This window comes from Terrapene carolina, unplaced genomic scaffold (genome assembly GCF_002925995.2).
Source record: "Terrapene carolina triunguis isolate 2854851 unplaced genomic scaffold, T_m_triunguis-2.0 Scaffold612, whole genome shotgun sequence".
NCBI lineage: Eukaryota > Metazoa > Chordata > Testudines > Emydidae > Terrapene > Terrapene triunguis.
The window spans coordinates 31794-51506 of record NW_020664963.1 but is presented as its reverse complement, the minus strand read 5'-3'; the positions used below and the strand labels follow the sequence as shown (position 1 = coordinate 51506).

Genomic DNA, 19713 nt, shown 5'->3' with positions numbered 1-19713 from the left:
TGCCAGATTCTGGGACTGGACAAAAGGGGATGGATCACTCAATAATTGTCCTGCTCTGTTCATTCCCTTTGAAGCACCTGGCATTGGCCACTGTTGGAAGATAGGACATGGGCTAGATGGACCATTGGTCTGACCCAGTATGGCCGTTCTTATGTTCAGAGCATATGAGAGTTATGATTCTGGTTAGGGCTGTAGCAAATATCAATTAGGAATGTCACCATCCCAAAATTTACTGTGTCTTCAAGGAAGCTCCCATTGGCATGAATGGGAGACAACCTAGATGCCAACTCCCTTGCTAGTTAAGCCAGATTGAATCATTCCCATACAAGTCACTCTCATTTTATGGGAGCACCATATATTTACTGATTATTTTTCTCAGTGCTTCCTTGACCTCTTTGTTCCTCAGGCTGTAGATGAGGGGATTGGCCAGGGGAGTCAGGACCGTGTAGAAGACAGAGAAGACTTTGTTGAGATCTCTAAGTGTGTTGGTGTCTGGTAACATGTAGACAATGATTACAGTCCCATAGAAAATTGTCACCACCATGAGGTGAGAGGAACAGGTGGAAAAGGCCTTTTGCCTGCCGGTGGTGGAAGGAATTTTCAGGATAGTGGAGACGATGCAAACATAGGATGCCAAGGTTAATAGAAATGGGGGCAGGGTATCTATGGAAGAGAATATTATAGTCGCTAGTTTAATCAGGCTGGTGTCACTGCAGGAGAGCTTAATCACTGGGGTGAAATCACAAAGGAAATGGTCAATTTCATTGGGGCCACAGAAATATAACTGTGACATTAAACACGTTATTATGGTCGTTGTCAGAAATCCATTCATCCATGATCCAGCTGCTAGCTGGAGGCAGATTCTGCCATTCATAAGGGCTGCATAGTGAAGTGGTTTATGTATTGCTAAATACCGATCATAAGACATTGCTGCTAGGAGACAACATTCTGTAGCTGCCAAGAAACCAAAAAAATAAAATTGCACAATACACCCACAGAATGATATAGTCCTGTCCCCAGTCAGGAGACTGGCGAGCACCCTGGGCAGGATGGTGGAGGTGTAGCAGGTCTCCAGGCAGGACAAGTTCCCCAGTAAGAAATACATGGGGGTGTGAAGGTGCTGATCAGCCACAACTAGCGCAACAATGAGGATGTTCCCAGCCATGGTCACAATGTAAACCACTAGAAACAGCAGAAAGAGGCAATATTGCAGTTCAGGTCGATCCCCAAATCCCAGAAGGATGAATTCCATTATGTATGTTTGATTTTTCCCTTCTTCTTTCTCCATGAGCTTTCTTCGTGCAGGGTCCCCTTTTCCTATTCTCCATGAGATTTACCTAGTGATAATTTAAAAAGTAATGAGCATTGAAACAGTTTAATGTACAGTTAAACTTATTAGATTTCCAGCTCTTTCATTCAAGGAAAGTTCAAAGTGCAAATGGAGAGTATGGTTTATGCTCTCATTAAGACAAGAAACTCCTTAAATCCGAGATTTTACACAAGATTTTCAAATAGAGATTCCCCACTCGCCAGCCCCAAAGAGCAGCTAAGCTGTTAATTTCTCATTTTTCCACCCCCAACTTAGACTCATAGACTCATAGACTCATAGACTTTAAGGTCAGAAGGGACCAATATGGTCATCTAGTCTGACCCCCCGCATGATGCAGGCCACAAAAGCTGACCCCCCCACTTTCCCTTAACTCTGCTGTTGAAGTCTCCAGATTGTGATCTAAAGACTTCAAGTCGCAGAGAATCTTCCAGCTTGCGACCCCTGCCCTATGCTGCGGAGGAAGGCGAAAAACCTCCAGGGCCACTGCCAATCTACCCTGGAGGAAAATTCCTTCCCGACCCCAAATATGGCGATCAGCAGAACCCCGAGCATACAGGCAAGATTCTCTAGCCAGACCCTCATTTTACCAGCGATGGCCGTTATTGCCTAATTGATTAGAATCACGTAATCCCATCAAACCATTCCCTCCATAAACTTATCTAGCCTAATCTTGAAGCCAGAGAGGTCTTTCGCCCCCACCGTTTCCCTCAGAAGGCTGTTCCAAAATTTCACCCCTCTGACGGTTAGAAACCTTCGTCTAATTTCAAGCCTAAATTTCCCCATGGCCAGTTTATATCCATTCGATCTCGTGTCCACATTAGCACTGAGCTGAAATAATTCCTCTCCCTCCCTGGTATTTATCCCTTTGATATATTTAAAGAGAGCAATCATATCCCCCCTCAGCCTTCTTTTGGTTAGGCTAAACAAACCAAGCTCTTCGAGTCTCCTTTCATAGGAAAGGTTTTCCATTCCTCGGATCATCCTAGTGGCCCTTCTCTGTACCCGTTCCAGTTTCAGTTCATCCCTTTTAAACATAGGAGACCAGAACTGCACACAGTACTCCAAGTGAGGTCTCACCAGCGCCTTGTATAACGGAAGCAGCACCTCCCTGTCCCTGCTAGAAATACCTCGCCTAATGCATCCCAAGATCGCATTAGCTTTTTTCACAGCCACGTCGCATTGCCGACTCATAGTCATCCTGCGATCAACCAGGACTCCGAGGTCCTTCTCCTCCTCAGTCTCTTCTAACTTATGTGTCCCTAGCTTATAACTGAAATTCTTATTAGTCATCCCTAAATGCATCACCTTACACTTCTCACTATTAAATCTCATCCTATTACTATTACTCCAATTTACAAGGTCATCCAAGTCTCCCTGCAGAATATCCCGATCCTTCTCCGAGTTGGCAATGCCTCCCAACTTTGTGTCATCCGCAAACTTTATCAGCCCACTCCTACATTTGGTTCCGAGGTCAGTAATGAATAGATTAAATAAAATCGGACTTTGTTCATTCATAGATTTAAAAGCCAGAACAGACCATTGGATTTGAAGGCCATCATGTCTGTATAACACAAAACTTCCCTGCATTAATTCTTGTTTGTACTACAGTAGATCTTTCAGAAAAATAGCTAGAAAGAGCCATTGTGATAATCTACTCTGGCCTCTTGTATATCACAAGCCATATCACTTCCCCGGTTACCCCTGCCCTGAGACCAATAACTTTTGGTTGAGCAAAGCATAGGTGACAAACTGGGAATTATCTGCATGATTTTGCACGACTACTGTGCATCACTCTCTGTGTTAGTTTATGATGGATGACTTGCCATGGGTGAGATCAAATAGGGTTGTTAGAGGAAACAGACATGAAAGGAAAATCAACAACCTAGGTAAGAAGTATCCAAGCAAACAGTCACACACAACAACCAGCAAAGTTACACAGTTGTTTTACCGAAGCTGAGAAGGGAGAGATCAAAAGGTCTGGCCAGGTAAAGGATTCACCCGGAGACACAGAGAGAGGGTCTGTAGGGTGGCAAACTATCCCTCAGACTCAGAAGTGGGATCTGGAAGAACCTGAGCTAGGAAGAGAAAAGTTAAGCGTAGGTATGACAAGAGCTGTTAGGACTCTTTGTTGTTTTAACCCATTTTCCTAAATGCTGTGTAGAGTTGGGCAAAGAAATCCCATGTTATTTTGAAAAAGCTGTTTCTCTGCCCTGCAAACTCACTCTGTCACAGCTTCGGGAGGGAAATCTATAGCAGAACCAATTTCCACTTAGACCTGCTGGGATAACACCGCTGTCACCAAAGGGGTGGTAATGTGCTGACTTGGAAAGTAGTTGGATTGCAGGATCCCACCCAAGAAAATGGGAAGCATAGGCCAGTCACTTGGAAGGGGTGTGCTTGAGGGACAGGAGAAGGGTCCAAGAAGGGGCAGCCGCCTCAGGACCATGAGAGCAAATCTTCCAAAAAGGCAGCCGGTCGTGATTTTGAAGACATCAGGGGATGGAGACTCCACCACTTCCCTTAGCACTTGGTTCCAAAGTTTAATTTCCCTCACTCTTAAAAAATTGTGCCTTATTTCTAAAATGAATTTGTCTGACTTCAGCATCCAGACATTGGTTCTTGTGACTTCCTTGCTAGATTAAATCACCCGTTAGTATCCAGGGTTTTCTGCCCACAAAGGCACTTATCCACTGTAATCAAATCACTTCAGAATCTTCATTCTAAAAAGCTAAACAGGTTGAGCTCCTTAGCTCTCACTGCAAAGAATTTTCTCCAGCCCTCACATATTTTTGTGCCTCTTTTTTACATCTGCTCCAATCTTTCAATATCTTTTTTTTAAAATGTAGACATCCACCAGGACTGGATAAAGTTTGGTCTCAGCAATGCCTAATAGAGAGGTAAAATCACCTCCATACACCTGCTCACCACTCCCCTGTTTTTACGTTATAGGATTGCATGAGCTCCTTGTTTCACAGCATCGCACTGGAAGCTCAGGTTGAGTTGCTTGCCCACTGTGACCCCTAAACATGCTGTGATAGAGGTGAGGGTCACACACATGAGCTGCCCCAGAGAGGGACATGATTGTGATGGCATCATGCTTGTGCCTGATACTAGGCAGTGGCACTGACCAACAGCACAGATGGGAAGATGACTCTGCCCCATGCATAAAGGGAATGTCCTGAGCAGACCCCACAGATGCTTTATCCCTTCAGTGAACCTCCAGCAAACCCTGGGACACATTCCACCCCCAGCTGCACACGGTAACCCAGCATATGTGTGTGATGTTGGCAAGGAACCAAAGGCCGATTCTGTGTTGCAGTTCCCACAGCCACTCTCTGGAGGGTCCCAGTTCAGCAATATTCAGAGCAGTGATGAGACATATCAAGGAGAGAATGGGGAATGATACAGAACAGTAAATGCACAAACCAATTCTGTACCTGAGAGAGGGTTCAGGCTTCTAGGCTTCCTAATATAGCCATTTCCCCGCCTAAAATCCTCAGGATTTGACCCAGAAATGATCAGATTTACCTTTAATCCTCAGCATGAAGTGACAACCTCTCCATTGATGGTGATTAGGTGCGGAGATCAGAATCCGGATCCCACCATCACTCTGCTCTACTTTGTGTCTCACACACTCTCGTTCTCTCTGAAAAGACACCTACATTGTGCTACTGGGCTGGGCTTCTCTTTCTTTCCAGCTTGATACACACGCTTGTGTCTATAACACAGAACCCTAATGCTTCCTGCTCTGGACTCTTAAATAGTTTAAAAGGAAGAGCCACCTCATGCAGACTTGTGCTGCTACTGGTATTTCCCTTGTGGCTGCTGCTAATGGTCATTTTTAAATTGCCCTCCCAGGGAGTTAAATCCCAGGTTGCTTGTTAAACCAGTGCACACGCCAAGGCTTTTGCAATGCCCATTGCGGCCTCCAGGGACATCTCCTTTTTTGCCATGCCCTGCATGTGGTATGTGTGTCAAGAGTCTATGGCCCAGATACACACAGGGACTTAGATGCCCAAACCCCAGTTTTAGGTCCTAAATCCCTGACTTAGGTGCCACTGTGATCTACAAAACCCCAACTTGGCTGCCATCCAACTCTGTCGGTGCCCAAACTCACTCTGCCCCTAATTTTCCACTCTAAAAGTTCCCCAGACACCTACATGTCTGCCTCTGGGCACATGCCTGCTCCCTCACTCCAGGCCTTTGAATGCCCATCACATGTAATCCCCAGCATGATCCCCAAACCATGCCTTCAGCATATGTTAGAAGGTAGAAAGTTGTATAGAAAGGCCCCTCCAGACTGAATTTTGATGTACAAATAAGCCCTTTTCCATTCATTTATTTCTTCTAGCTGTTTAAATGATGAATGAGTTGTGGACTAAAAAATGTCTAATCCTGAACTATCTCATCAATGTTCAATGAGCTAATGATAGAGCTAGCTGGGATAAAAAGTTTTGGTCTGTGGAAAATGGGAAATGTTTTAGTTCTAAAATTTCCTGACAAAAAGCCAAAAGGAAATCAGGTGCATTCCAGGAACATATTCATTCATTCAAAAACGCAATTTTCCATCAAAACACTGTGGTGATGGGAATCTCTTGACCAGCTCTATTCAATAATCCTTTCTGTGTCATTATAACTGAAGCAGCTCGGCATATTTCTTTGACATTCTACAACAGAGCACTGGTGTTTCAGACAGCTACCAGTGCAACCTAACTATCTATGAGTGAGGGGAAACCAAGGAACGATGGGAACTGGAGCCATTCAACATGCAAGCTCCATTTGAGCCAAGTCATATATTTACATTGATCTTGCCCAGCATGTTCAACATTTAGTTTGCTTACCCAGCCTCGGAGGTCACCACGAATTCTCTGCCTGAGGACCATGTTATATCTGAAGCAGCCAAAACCACACCTCACCGCAGGTCCGCTCACTGAAAACATCATTAGCTATACCCTTACACAGAGTACAGTGACAGACATCTGCCCCAAAAGTAATAGTCTCCTGCAGACAGTACTCTAGATACCCAGTACACTATTCACACTGTGTAGGAGTGTACTCCTACAGCATGTCTACATTGAAATTAGATACCCATGGCTGGCCTATGCCAGCTGACTCGGGCTCACAGGGCTAGGGCTGTGGGGCTGTTTCATTGTAGTGTAGACATTCCAGCCTGAGCTCTGGGACTCTTCACCTCACTGGGTCCTAGAGCCTGGACTCCAGTCCGAGCCAAAGGCTGGCATGGGCCAGCCACAGGTATCTAACTGCAGTGTAGACATATCCTTAGAGATGTCCCTTTGAAATCAATGGAAGCATGGTGCAGTTAGGCATTACTCAACATTGGCTGAGATTTACCTTCCGACCATTAAGTATTATGGTGGTGAGGGACAAGTAAGCAACTAGATAGATAGATAGATAGATAGATAGATAGAATGGATGGGGATAGTGTGATCCTAGACACCCCTGTATTCATACCCTACATACTACTGCAATTATTTTGGTATGTCTTGTAAAATATGTAGTCTTTTATTTTATTTAAAGTGAATTTAGTGATGGGTTGGGCTCCAGTTGCTACTGTTTCAAGCCCAAAGGAGTGAAATTGCCTCTGGTCTGTCAGAGAATAACAGAGTTCTCACTCTTTTGTTTGGATACAGCAAATCAGATACTTTATTTTCTTTAACAGCTGTGTAAAGGAAGAGAGTGCACTAGGACACAGGGTCTCCCCCTCCTAGGCAGGTCTCTTCTCAGGTAAACAATTACAGCAAGCATTTATACCTTTTGATACAGACAATGAAAAGCAACCGCAGCATTTTGTTTATACATAGGTCATTCTGATATCTTGTTTTTCTCACTAATGTAGACTCTCAGTCTGCATTCCATATTGTTTACACATTATCTACACAAGGTCGAAACAACTTCTAACACAGTTCTTTCCCACTCGCCTCACACATCCTCGCTTCTACAAATCTCGCGTTATTAGGGTTACAGTTAGCCTGACTCTTGCTAACTAAACTGTCATGCATTGCAATCCCCTTCCTGTCAGTGCTTCCCCAGGTCCTTATCTCAAATCTGGAGGCTCTAAGAATACATGCAGCCCAATGATAATTACCACAGACACAATCACAAGTACAAAGTCTTATCTGTACTAAAATGTTATTAAAGCAATGAGTAAAGTTACAATTACCCATGCATATAGAAATCCTATAAAGACCTACGCAATAATTATAACTTTAGTCATACATCCTCAATGATATTCTAGGGTCCAATGGACCTCTTAATAGACAATCATTGCTAGAGGGATGGTTCCTGCTAGGATTTCCTGTAGGGTCATCCCTTGGGTCTTCCCACTTTTACTCAAGCAGGGAACCCTCATTTATATTGAAATTTTGATGACACATAACACCTTATCCATATTCATGCAGATGTCAACCCTCTTTTCCTTATCGGTACTTCCACACCCCATGCATATTGGGGTGTCCCATTTTTTAGAGGTTGTTTGTAGTTCCTCTTATTTTCATTAGCAACTATCCACAACATGTACCCTGCGATCAAGACAGCCATTCAAAGATGTTACAATCAGGTGTTGTGTGGCCTCGGACAATACATTGCGGTCTATTGCAATCACCTATTGGCCCATCTTTACAGTAATCTTGTGACCTTTGGGGAATAGGGTAATTCCTAGGTCACCCACTCATGTCAAGCATTCTTAAGTCTATGGCTTTGTGACAGGTTGGATCACAGAAATCCCCTTGGGGCTGCCAACAGATGTGCCAAGACTACTTCTGCCCCTGCCTTCCCTGCCAGCTTGGGACTCCAGAACCCTCCTGGTTGTGCCAGCCACGCTTGCTAGCCACAAACACAGAACCAGGTCTGAACCACGTCCCACAAACTGCAAGCTTAACTGAGAGCAGCTTAATCATAGAATCATAGAATCATAGAATATCAGGGTTGGAAGGGACCTCAGGAGGTCATCTAGTCCAACCCCCTGCTCAAAGCAGGACCAATTCCCAACTAAATCATCCCAGCCAGGGCTTTGTCAAGCCGGGCCTTAAAAACCTCCAAGGAAGGAGATTCCACCACCTCCCTAGGTAAAGCATTCCAGTGCTTCACCACCCTCCTAGTGAAATAGTGTTTCCTAATATCCAATGTAGACCTCCCCCACTGCAACTTGAGACCATTGCTCCTTGTTCTGTCATCTGCCACCACTGAAAACAGCCGAGCTCCATCCTCTTTGGAACCCCCCTTCAGGTAGTTGAAAGCAGCTATCAAATCCCGCCTCATTCTTCTCTTCTGGAGACTAAACAATCCCAGTTCCCTCAGCCTCTCCTCATAAGTCATGTGCTCCAGACCCCTAATCATTTTTGTTGCCCTCTGCTGGACTCTTTCCATTATTTCCACATCCTTCTTGTAGTGTGGGGCCCAAAACTGGACACAGTACTCCAGATGAGGCCTCACCAATGTCGCATAAAGGGGAATGATCACATCCCTCGATCTGCTGGCAATGCCCCTACTTATACAGCCCAAAATGCCATTAGCCTTCTTGGCAACAAGAGCACACTGTTGACTCATATCCAGCTTCTCATCCACTGTGACCCCTAGGTCTTTTCTGCAGAACTGATACCTAGCCATTCGGTCCCTAGTCTGTAGCAGTGCATAGGATTCTTCCGTCCTAAGTGCAGGACTCTGCACTTGTCCTTGTTGAACCTCATCAGGTTTCTTTTGGCCCAATCCTCTAATTTGTCTAGGTCCCTCTATATCCGATCTCTACCCTCTAGTGTATCTACCACGCCTCCCAGTTTAGTGTCATCTGCAAACTTGCTGAGAGTGCAGTCCACACCATCCTCTAGATCATTAATAAAGATATTAAACAAAACCGGCCCCAGGACCGACCCTTGGGGCACTGCGCTTGAAACCGCCTGCCAACTAGACATGGAGCCATTGATCACTACCCGTTGAGCCCGATGATCTAGCCAGCTTTCTATCCACCTTACAGTCCATTCATCCAGCCCATACTTCTTTAACTTGGCGGCAAGAATACTGTGGGAGACTGTATCAAAAGCTTTGCTAAAGTCAAGGAATAACACATCCACTGCTTTCCCCTCAACCACAGAGCCAGTTATCTCCTCATAGAAGGCAATTAGGTTAGTCAGGCATGACTTCCCCTTGGTGAATCCATGCTGACTGTTCCTGATCACTTTTCTCTCCTCTAAGTGTTTCATAATTGATTCCTTGAGGACCTGCTCCATGATTTTTCCAGGGACTGAGGTGAGGCTGACTGGCCTGTAGTTCCCCGGATCCTCCTTCTTCCCTTGTTTAAAGATGGGCACTACATTTGCCTTTTTCCAGTCATCCGGGACCTCCCCCGTTCGCCATGAGTTTTCAAAGATGATGGCCAATGGCTCTGCAATCACATTAAGAAGTGTTCCTGTCTTTAACACTCAGATGCCCAACTCCCAATGGGGTCCAAACCCCAAATAAATCCATTTTACCCTGTATAAAGCTTATACAGGGTAAACTCATAAATTGTTCACCCTCTATAACACTGATAGAGAGATATGCACAGCTGTTTGCCTCCTCCCCCCCACCCGCCCCCAGGTATTAATGCATACTCTGAATTAAATAAGAAGTAAAAAGTGATTTTATTAAGTACAGAAAGTAGGATTTAAGTGGTTCCAAGTAGTAACAGACAGAACAAAGTGAATTACCAAGCAAAATAAAATAAAACACGCAATTCTTTGCCTAATACAGTAAGAAAACTGAATACAGATAAAACCTCACCCCAGAGGTGTTACAGTAAGCTTCCTTTTACAGACTAGTCTCCTTCTAGTCTGGGTCCAGCAATCACTCACACCCCCATGGTTACTGTCCTTCATTGCAGTTTGTTTCAGGTATCTTTTGGGGGTGGAAAGGCTATGTCTTGAGCCAGCTGGAGACAAAATGGAGGGATCTTCCAAGGGATTCAACAAACTTTCTCTTGTGGGTGGACACCCCTCCCTCCCTCTGTGTAGAATCAAGCTACAAAATGGAGTTTTGGAATCACAGGGTCAAGTCACATGTCCATGCATGACTGAGTTTCTTACCAGCCAAGCCACATTCCTGGGAAAGCTCAGATGTGGATTGGTGTCTTCAAGTTCATTGTTGGCTTAAGTGGTTCTTGATTGGGCACTTAATTTGCACATTCCTTTCTCAAGAAGCTGACCAAATACTTTACTAGGCTACTTAAAATCAAGCAAGTACACAGCCAATATTCATAACTTCGAATACAAAAACGACACATACATACAAATAGGATGAATATATTCATAAGATCATAACGTTTGTAGAGATATGTTACATAGCATATGTAGCATAAAACATATTCCAGTTATGTCATATATACATCCATAAGCATATTTCCATAAAGCCTTATGGGGTGCAACATCACAGGCATAATATGGCTAAGCTAAATTCTTGCAGGTTTCAGCCTGTAGGCCTTGAGTCTCAGCCCTGTTTTACTAAAACCTAAAACACACTCATCACTCTGAAATATTTATCAATCCTACACTTCTGTAATACTATAAATCTATTTAGCATTCATTGGTTTTATATATAGCATATGAGTTGACCATAACATCACATAATACAGTGATAAATGGATGATAAAATGAATGGATTGGCTACAAATATATCTAAGAATACTGCATGTGAAATGACGGATACTCACTAATATTATGAATTAATATCTGTGACTAAAAGGTGTTTAAACCAAGCATGTTAGGTGGAGTTGGAGGTTTTCTCCAGACAAAGGCAAGAGTCTCTGGCCTCTGCTATGCAGCAGAACAGAGTATATATCACTGGTCCCTTGAGGTCTTAAAACTGCTAAGAATCTATGACTCTCAGTGAAATTGTGCTCAATAACTGTTTAAAACAGTCATTTAATGTTATTTGTCCTTCTCCTCAATCTAAATTGCAACCCCCTCTTTTTTCCAAATGAACAGATTTAGGAAGAGTTTAGTACAGGATAATTTATTGATAGGTTGATTGGGGCCAAGATTTTCAAACTTGGGAGCCTAAAGCTAGTAATAATAATTGGCCTGGGATATTCAAAGGAGCCAATGGGAATTAGGTACTTAAATCCTATCAGGTTTCAATGGGATTTGGACACCTAGGGCCAGATTTTTTTATGGTATTTAGGTGACACAAGAAGCAAGGAAGGGCCTAGTGGGATTTTCAGAAGCACCGAGGCACCCAATTCCCATAGATTTCAATGAGAGTTAGGCCCCTACATGTTTTTGAATATCTAACTAGGGGCCAGATTTTTGATGATATTTAGGCATCCAGTGGGGTTTTCTAACGTCACCTAAATACCTTTAAAAATCTGACCCTTGGTGCCTTTCTAAGTTTTCAGACTCCTACACACCTTTAAACATCTGGCCCCAGGCTCATAATCTGTTTAAGCATTTTTTTTTTTTGAATACCACTTTGTACCTAAATACCTTTGAAAATCTGACCATTAGACACTTTGGTAAATTTTGACTTATTCATGTTCATACATGTTGGGGACCCCCCCTAGGCATAGCTACCAGGTAACTCGGGAGAGTGGAAGGCCAAAGTGTCGATGAAGCTCTTTTGCTCTGGGCCTAGCGGAACCCCCAGACTCCATCTTGTGAACTCTCACTTACTTCTGTGTGTAATGCTTACAGGCTACAGCAAAAATGTATTGGTCAGCGTTTTTAGCAGATGGCTTCAGTTTCACTCACACTAGCAGAAATAATAGAGATAAGAAAGAGGAATAGTTAGTTTTGCAGATGTCTAACTCAAGGCCGCAGAGACTGGGAAAGTTTTCTCACAGGCGTATGCGAACTTTTCTAATTGTAACGGCTAGAGAAGGGAGGGGTGGGAGGAATACGAGGGAGTTAACAGACAGAGGCTTACATAGAAACTGCTTGAAGTATAAAAAGGTAAAAGTTATTTGTATTTGTTGCACTGGATTTGAGACATGCTGGTTTCCTAGTGCCTTTTCAGAGCTCTGGAATAAACTTGGCTTGCTTTCTCCCCTCGGTGTCTTTATTGGTGCTAAGCACACCAGGCCAACGGACCATTTGAAGTCCGCCTCGAGCCCTTCAGGCGGTGACAGTTTTGGCGCCCAACGTGGGGCTCGAGGCTGAAATTTAGCCTTGCCCGGATCCCTCCTGGTGGCCGACGGATTACGACGACGACCGACGCCCAGAGCGCTCACCGGTGACTTCATCGGGGGGCCGCGGCAGAGACGTGGTTTGCTCGACCCCGGAGGGCACAACGGTGCAACGCACACAGACAGAGGAGAAGCAGCTGCGGGCGACGGTGGGGAACCAGACCCATGGAGAGGGCGACGGTGCAGAACCGGACCCTTGGATAAGGTAGGAACAGTCCAGTGGGGACTTTATCTGTTTTGACCTGGGGACGCCCAGGGTCTGCCTGTTTTGACCTGGGGACGCCCAGAGTCTCCCTCAGTATGGGGCAGGGACAGAGTACAGCCGGCAGAGGACAGTGTACACCCTTAGAATGCATTCTGGTGAACTGGAAGGTGTTTGGATCTGATCAGTTAATTAAAAGTAAATTGAAAAGGTTCTGTACAGTTGATTGGCCTCAGTGCCAGCTGGAGTGCCAAGAAAGGTGGCCACCGGAAGGATCACTTAATTATAACACGATCCTTCAGTTGCTTTTGTTTTGTCAGAGAACAAGTAAATGGAATGAACATCTCTATGCGTATACGTTTTTGGTGTTAAGAAATAGGACTGATATTTTGCTCAAGTGCCATTTGACTCCGACAGACTCGGTAGTATGTGCTGCTAAACCCCAGAACCCTCCCACTGTTGTAATGCCAGAATCGGTGTCCCCTTCGGCTCCTCCACCCCCACAGGCTTTAGAGAGTGCCCCCCCCCCCGTGGGATTGTATCCGTTGATTACTGAGAGTGTGGTAGCTCGGCCAGGAACGCAAGAGCGGGCAGCACAGATAGTATCTGTATTTTCGCACGTACCTTTTGACCCTGTACATTTGGCCGCTTTCAAGGCAGAGGCTGGAGAATTCTCAACGAATCCAAGCAAGTTCATTTCTATTTTTGAAGGGTGTCTAGCAAGTTATAAGCCTGATTGGGATGATTGTAATATACTTATGAGAACCCTGTTGTCTGAAGTGGAACGGAATCAGGTTATAGCTAAGGCTAGGGAGGAGGCACAGAAAAGGTATGATGGGGATAGAGAAGGCAAGCCGTTGCCGGATGTCGCTGTCCCCCTAGGGGACCCCCACTGGAATCCGAATGAGGCGAGGGATCTGAGGCTGCTTAACTCCTATAAGGAACTGCTTATGCATGGTCTCCGACACTCAGCTGTCAGGCATAACAATTGGGCTAAGCCTTATGAACTAATCCAGGACTCAAAAGAAAGTCCAGGGGCTTTCCTGCAGCGTATTCGGGATACCATCAGGCAAACTACTAGTGCAAACCCAGATGATCAGGCAACTGAGGCAATTATAAAGGGTATCTTCACCAGCCGTGCGGCCCCTGATATTAAAAGGAAATTGCAGAAGAAGGAGGATTTAATGGGAATGTCTATGGCTCAGATTTTGGAGACTGCAAATAGGGCTTATAGCCTTAGAGAGGGAGAGAAGGAAAAAAGGCAAGTGAAAATGATGGTAGCGGCGGTGCAGGCCGGCGGCAAAGTAAGGCCACAGAGAGGTGGAAGGGGCCGGGGAATGAGAGGCCGTGGATGTGGACGCCCTGGTCCCCAGGAAGGGCGCCTGGGTCGCAACCAGTGTGCCATATGTCGTAAGGAGGGACACTGGAAAAATGAATGCCCTGAAAGGGAAGGTACCCCTATGATGGCAGCGGAGGATCGAGATTAGGGGTGTCAGGGGAGACGGACCACCCTACCCCCGGAACCCCGAGTAAATGTGCGGGTGGGAGATGTGGATATAGACTTTTTAATAGACTCTGGAGCAGCAAGGACCGCTGTAAACAAACCCCTACAGTTGCCAGTGGCAGGATCCCTCACAGTGGTGGGTGCCACAGGGAAAGGAACCAAGTGCCCAGTATATGCCCCAGCGGAATGTGCTTTGGGAAACAGAACTGTATCACACAAGCTGGTTTACCTCCCTGATTGTCCAACACCACTACTAGGACGGGACCTGCTTTGTCGCTTAGGTGCCACCCTGCATTTCACTCAAGATGATATAACCCTTACCTTACCCACTGAGAATGCTTGGATAATGACCCTTGCAGTTGAACCCTCAGCTATGCAAGCCCCAGAGTGGAGTGAGTGGGAAAAGCAGGTTTTTCCTCTAGTCTGGGCATCAGGGGTCCCAGGGAAAGCAAACCGACAAACCCCTGTGCATATTCAGCTCCTCCCAGGAAAAAGCCCAGTGCGGATCAAACAATATCCGATTAAAAGGAAAGCCAGAGAGGGACTACAAGAGACTATAGATTGGTTCCTAGAGTGCGGTGTACTACGAGAATGCCAGTCAGCTTGGAACACCCCCATTCTGCCCATACAAAAGCCCAATGGCACATATCGGCTGGTCCAGGACCTCAGGGCAGTTAATGAGCGGGTTAAGACTCTGCACCCCCTGGTTCCAAATCCGTATACCCTGTTGGCCTCTATAGGGAGACAATATACCCATTTCTCAGTCCTAGATTTAAAAGATGCTTTCTTCACGATTCCAGTTGACACCCAGTCTCAGGAGATATTTTCCTTCGAATGGGAAGACAAACGAAGGGTTAAAAAGCAGCTTTGTTGGACCGTATTGGCTCAAGGATTTAAAAATTCCCCCACTCTGTTTGGCCAGGCTTTGGCCAGAGATTTGGAGGAGTGGGATAATTCAGACAAAGCCCTCTTGTTGCAATATGTAGATGACTTGCTAATTGCTGCTGTGGGTCTAATCCCTTGTCTCAAAGCTACTGTGAGTCTCCTAAACTTTATTGGACTGCGAGGATACAGGGTATCTCAAAGTAAAGCCCAAATTGCTCTTTCAGAGGTTCAATATCTGGGATTTCACATCAGGCAGGGAGAGAGGCAGCTCTCCAATGAAAGGAAGGAGGCTATCTGCCAAGTTCCAATCCCCAGCAACCGCAAAAGGCTTAGGGCATTCCTGGGCATGGCAGGCTTTTGCAGAATATGGATTCCAGAGTTTGGACTGTGGGCTAAACCTCTGTATGAATGTGTTAAGGGAGCAGAACATGACCCCTTTCATTGGTCCTCAGAAGCAGACAGGGCATTTAAAATCTTGAAAAGGAAGCTAATGGAAGCTCCAGCCCTTGGCTTGCCCGATCTATCTAAGCCGTTCCAACTGTATGTGCATGAACGAAAAGGGGTAGCTTTGGGAATGCTTACCCAGCTATTAGGTGCCTGGAAGCGTCCTGTGGCATACTTTTCTAAACAACTGGATCAAGTTTCAAAGGGATGGCCAGCCTGTTTGAGGGCGGTCGCAGCTACGGCTCTGGTGCTGGGGGAAGCGGAGAAGCTGACAATGGGAGGAGCTGTGCAAGTATATGTTCCTCATATGGTCCGAGCCTTGCTGGACACTAAGGGGGGTCTTTGGCTCACCCAGGCTCGGGTTGCTCGGTACCAGGCGAAGCTGTTAGAGAATCCTGAAGTCACCCTGCAGATCTGTCCCTCCCTTAATCCAGCTACACTGCTGCCCGAGACAGAAAAGCAGGAACATGACTGTTTAGAAATCATAGATGTTCAGTATGCTAGCCGCCCAGATCTAAAAGATCAGCCACTCCCAAATGCTGACTTGCAATGGTATACAGATGGAAGTAGTACTGTTGTGAATGGGCAAAGGAGGGCTGGTTATGCTATTGTGTCTCTTCATGATACCGTGGAAGCTGAGAGTTTACCGGCGGGAACATCTGCCCAGCTTGCTGAACTAGTGGCCCTGACTCGGGCACTCGAGTTGGCAAAAGACAAATGGGTTAATATCTTTACTGACTCAAAGTATGCTTTTGGGGTATTGCATGCTCACGCTGGTTTATGGAAACAAAGGGGAATGCTAACAGCCCAAGGCTCTCCGGTCAAGCATGGGTCTCAAATTCTCCGACTTTTAGAAGCGGTACAACTCCCCTCAGCAGTAGCAGTGGTGCATTGCAAAGCCCATCAAAGGGAAGATCAAGATGTAACCAAGGGCAATGCCAGAGCAGACAGGGAAGCTAAGCGAGCTGCTACCCTGAAATCACCAACTGAGGAGAATGCCCAAATGCATGCCCTCATCCCATCAGTGGGTGAGCTTGCAGCCCCTCAGTACTCCCAAGAGGACAGAAACCTGGCTGACAGTCTCGGTCTCCAGGAAAAGGAGGGATGGCTTTGTTCCACAGAGGGAAAAATCCTCCTGCCCAAGGGCTTGATTCGATCAGTGTTGCAGAAACTGCATCAAACCACTCACGCAGGTAGAGAGGCTCTCACCCAGCTCATGACTAAATATTTTCTAACCTCTGGACTTAAACCCCTAGCATCACAGGTACAAGCTGAATGTTTAATCTGCCAAAAGAATAACCCTCGAACAGGAGTAGCAGTGCCACCAGCCACCCTGGAACCTACCCCAGGCCCAGGATTGGTGTGGCAAATAGACTTTACTGAGTTTCCCAGGACCCAAGGATACAGGTACCTCCTTGTCTTAGTGGATCGATTCAGCGGATGGCCTGAGGCCTTCCCATGTCGCAACAACACTGCCAAGACAGTGGCTCTTAAGTTTGTCAAGGAGATCATTCCTCGCTTCGGCCTTCCTCAATGGATGGAATCTGATAATGGAACACACTTCACATCTCAAGTGGTTCAAAAGATATCAAGTGCTCTGCAAATCCCCTGGAAACTCCACACACCCTGGCGACCACAAGCCAGTGGAGTAGTGGAACGCACAAATCAGACACTCAAGCGACACCTCTCAAAGGTCTGTCAGGAGGCCTCTCTTAAGTGGCCTGATGCCTTGCCCCTTGTGTTACTTCGCATTCGTGCTCTCCCTAAGGGTAGGATAGGGTTTAGTCCCTTCGAGATTATGTTTGGAAGAGCATGGCCTATGAATGGTACCCCAGTTCTGGCAGGGGAATGGGAAATGGGGTGTGGTTTTTTGTCTCAGTATATGTGCTCTCTGTCTGCTGTTCTTTCTTCTCTTCACAGATACACTAAAGATTCACAGCCTCTTCTGCTGGATACTCCGGTCCACTCCCTTCAGCCTGGTGACTCCGTTCTCGTGCGGACCTGGAAGGACGAGCCTCTCCAAGAGAAGTGGAAGGGACCCCACACCGTCCTGCTTGTCACCCATACAGCGGCAAAGGTCGAAGGACACAAGAACTGGATTCATCACTCTCGACTGAAAGCAGTGCCCATTCCTAAACAGTGGACTGTCCAGCCTGCGGAGAAGACTGCTAACGACGATTTGGGACTTAAGCTGTTATTCAAAAGACAGTAAGGATCACTGGGAATGCGTTGTGATCTTTCTGAACAGTCACAACATACTCCTCGCGAGAACCCTGAACATTGGTTTTATTTTCTCACAGAAGGCGGACCTGGCCTGTGTATTTGGTCTTGTTATTTTTTGACTTGTTTAGTGTCAATAATTCTTATTGTACTCTGGGTATTTGGGTTGTGGTGATTACAATATGGGTTTAGGTTTAGAGTCTCTTACAGCATTTCTTTTTATCACAGAGGCAATTCTTCTGTTACCTACTGTTTCACCCACATCGCATGCAGGATGGGGAGCCATCCCTGCAGATATGGCTACCAACACATATGAGGCCCTGAAAATTGCCTTTGCCCGTGAGTTCAATCTTTCCAACTGTTGGATATGTGCCCAGACTCCCCATCATTCAGCGGGATTGCCCTGGAGAGTAGTACCCCAAAATTGGTCAGACTACTGTCAAAGGTGGATGGTTACCAGCAGCAGCACCTCTGACAATTTAGGTTTGCGATCTAACTGTACTGCGGAAGCTCCTTATGGCCTACACCATGGCTCTTGGATTTCCCATTATAAGGCCACTCGTAAGCCCCAGCCTATTCGTTTACGTTCTCCACCCACTGGTCTCATATGTTATCAGCAAGCCAGTACAAGTAAACATACCTGGTTTGCGGGCATCAGTAAGTGTAGATTTTATATTGGTCCTGGTATAAGTCTCACTGTTCCTTTACTGAATGCCACCGGGTGGCAAACCGGAGCTGCATTCTTTACCCTTTCCCAACAAACTGTCCTACAGGACTCACAAGGTAACAATGGAAGGGCTAGTTATGGTGAAGCCTTTTGGGTTTGTGGTATTAGTGCCTACAAATGGCTTCCTAATGGTTGGCATGGTAGCTGTTACAAAGGCTATCTTGCTCCTCCCCTCCGCATTCTACCCAAGGCTCCCTCCGGTCGTCCCAGGTACTATCGGTCCTTAAGAGCTACCATAGAACCAATCAGTGAAAGAGACAGGTTTGGGATGATAGCCCTCCCTTCCTATGGGGTGGGACGACTAGCCCAACTTTACAGAAGACTGTCTAAATTTCTCACCCAGTTTGCCAATGATACCCTAGCCATAGAGAAAAGCATAAGTTCTGAGCTGTACCAGCTTCGACTGCTGGCTTTACAGAACCGTCAGGCCCTAGATTATGTGTTAGCCTCACGAGGCGGGGTCTGTGCCCTTATTGGAGAAGAGTGTTGTACCTATGTCCCAGAGTTTTCACAGGACATTAACACGCACATCTTGTCAGCTGAACGGGCCTTTAATCAAAGGAAGGCCCCGGAAGGGGAACCCACTATTTTGGATTCCCTTTGGGGTTGGATACCTGGTTTAGGGAAACTAGGAGATATAGGGGGAAGCATTGTTCGCATCTTGCTCACAGGTGTTGTAATATGTTTTGTTCTTATTCTTTTGGTCATTTGCTGTAAAGTGCTCATATGTAAGATTTGTACCTCCCCCTCTCCAGAGGTTCCCTTATATCCTCTCATTGATGATCCTGATTGTATGGAGCTTAATCGCATTCTGTCTTTAGAGTATGAGAAAACTCTCACAAAGGTTTGTTGAGTGTTCTCAAAGGAGGGATTGTTGGGGACCCCCCCTAGGCATAGCTACCAGGTAACTCGGGAGAGTGGAAGGCCAAAGTGTCGATGAAGCTCTTTTGCTCTGGGCCTAGCGGAACCCCCAGACTCCATCTTGTGAACTCTCACTTACTTCTGTGTGTAATGCTTACAGGCTACAGCAAAAATGTATTGGTCAGCGTTTTTTAGCAGATGGCTTCAGTTTCACTCACACTAGCAGAAATAATAGAGATAAGAAAGAGGAATAGTTAGTTTTGCAGATGTCTAACTCAAGGCCGCAGAGACTGGGAAAGTTTTCTCACAGGCGTATGCGAACTTTTCTAATTGTAACGACTAGAGAAGGGAGGGGTGGGAGGAATACGAG

General features: G+C 45.9%; 1 protein-coding gene across 1 annotated transcript; it reads right to left on the bottom strand.

The window, feature by feature from the left end:
* Positions 1-340: 340 nt before the first annotated feature.
* LOC112107206 (olfactory receptor 1020-like) lies at positions 341-1288 on the bottom strand. The gene has a single exon (XM_024200820.1). The coding sequence runs from the start codon at positions 1286-1288 to the stop codon at positions 341-343; it is 948 nt and encodes a 315-aa protein (XP_024056588.1).
* Between the last annotated feature and the right edge of the window lie 18425 nt (positions 1289-19713).

Bases quoted from the DNA above. Each gene is read 5' to 3' on its own strand.
- LOC112107206 (XM_024200820.1), bottom strand. From the start codon at position 1,288: ATGGAGAAAGAAGAAGGGAAAAATCAAACATACATAATGGAATTCATC.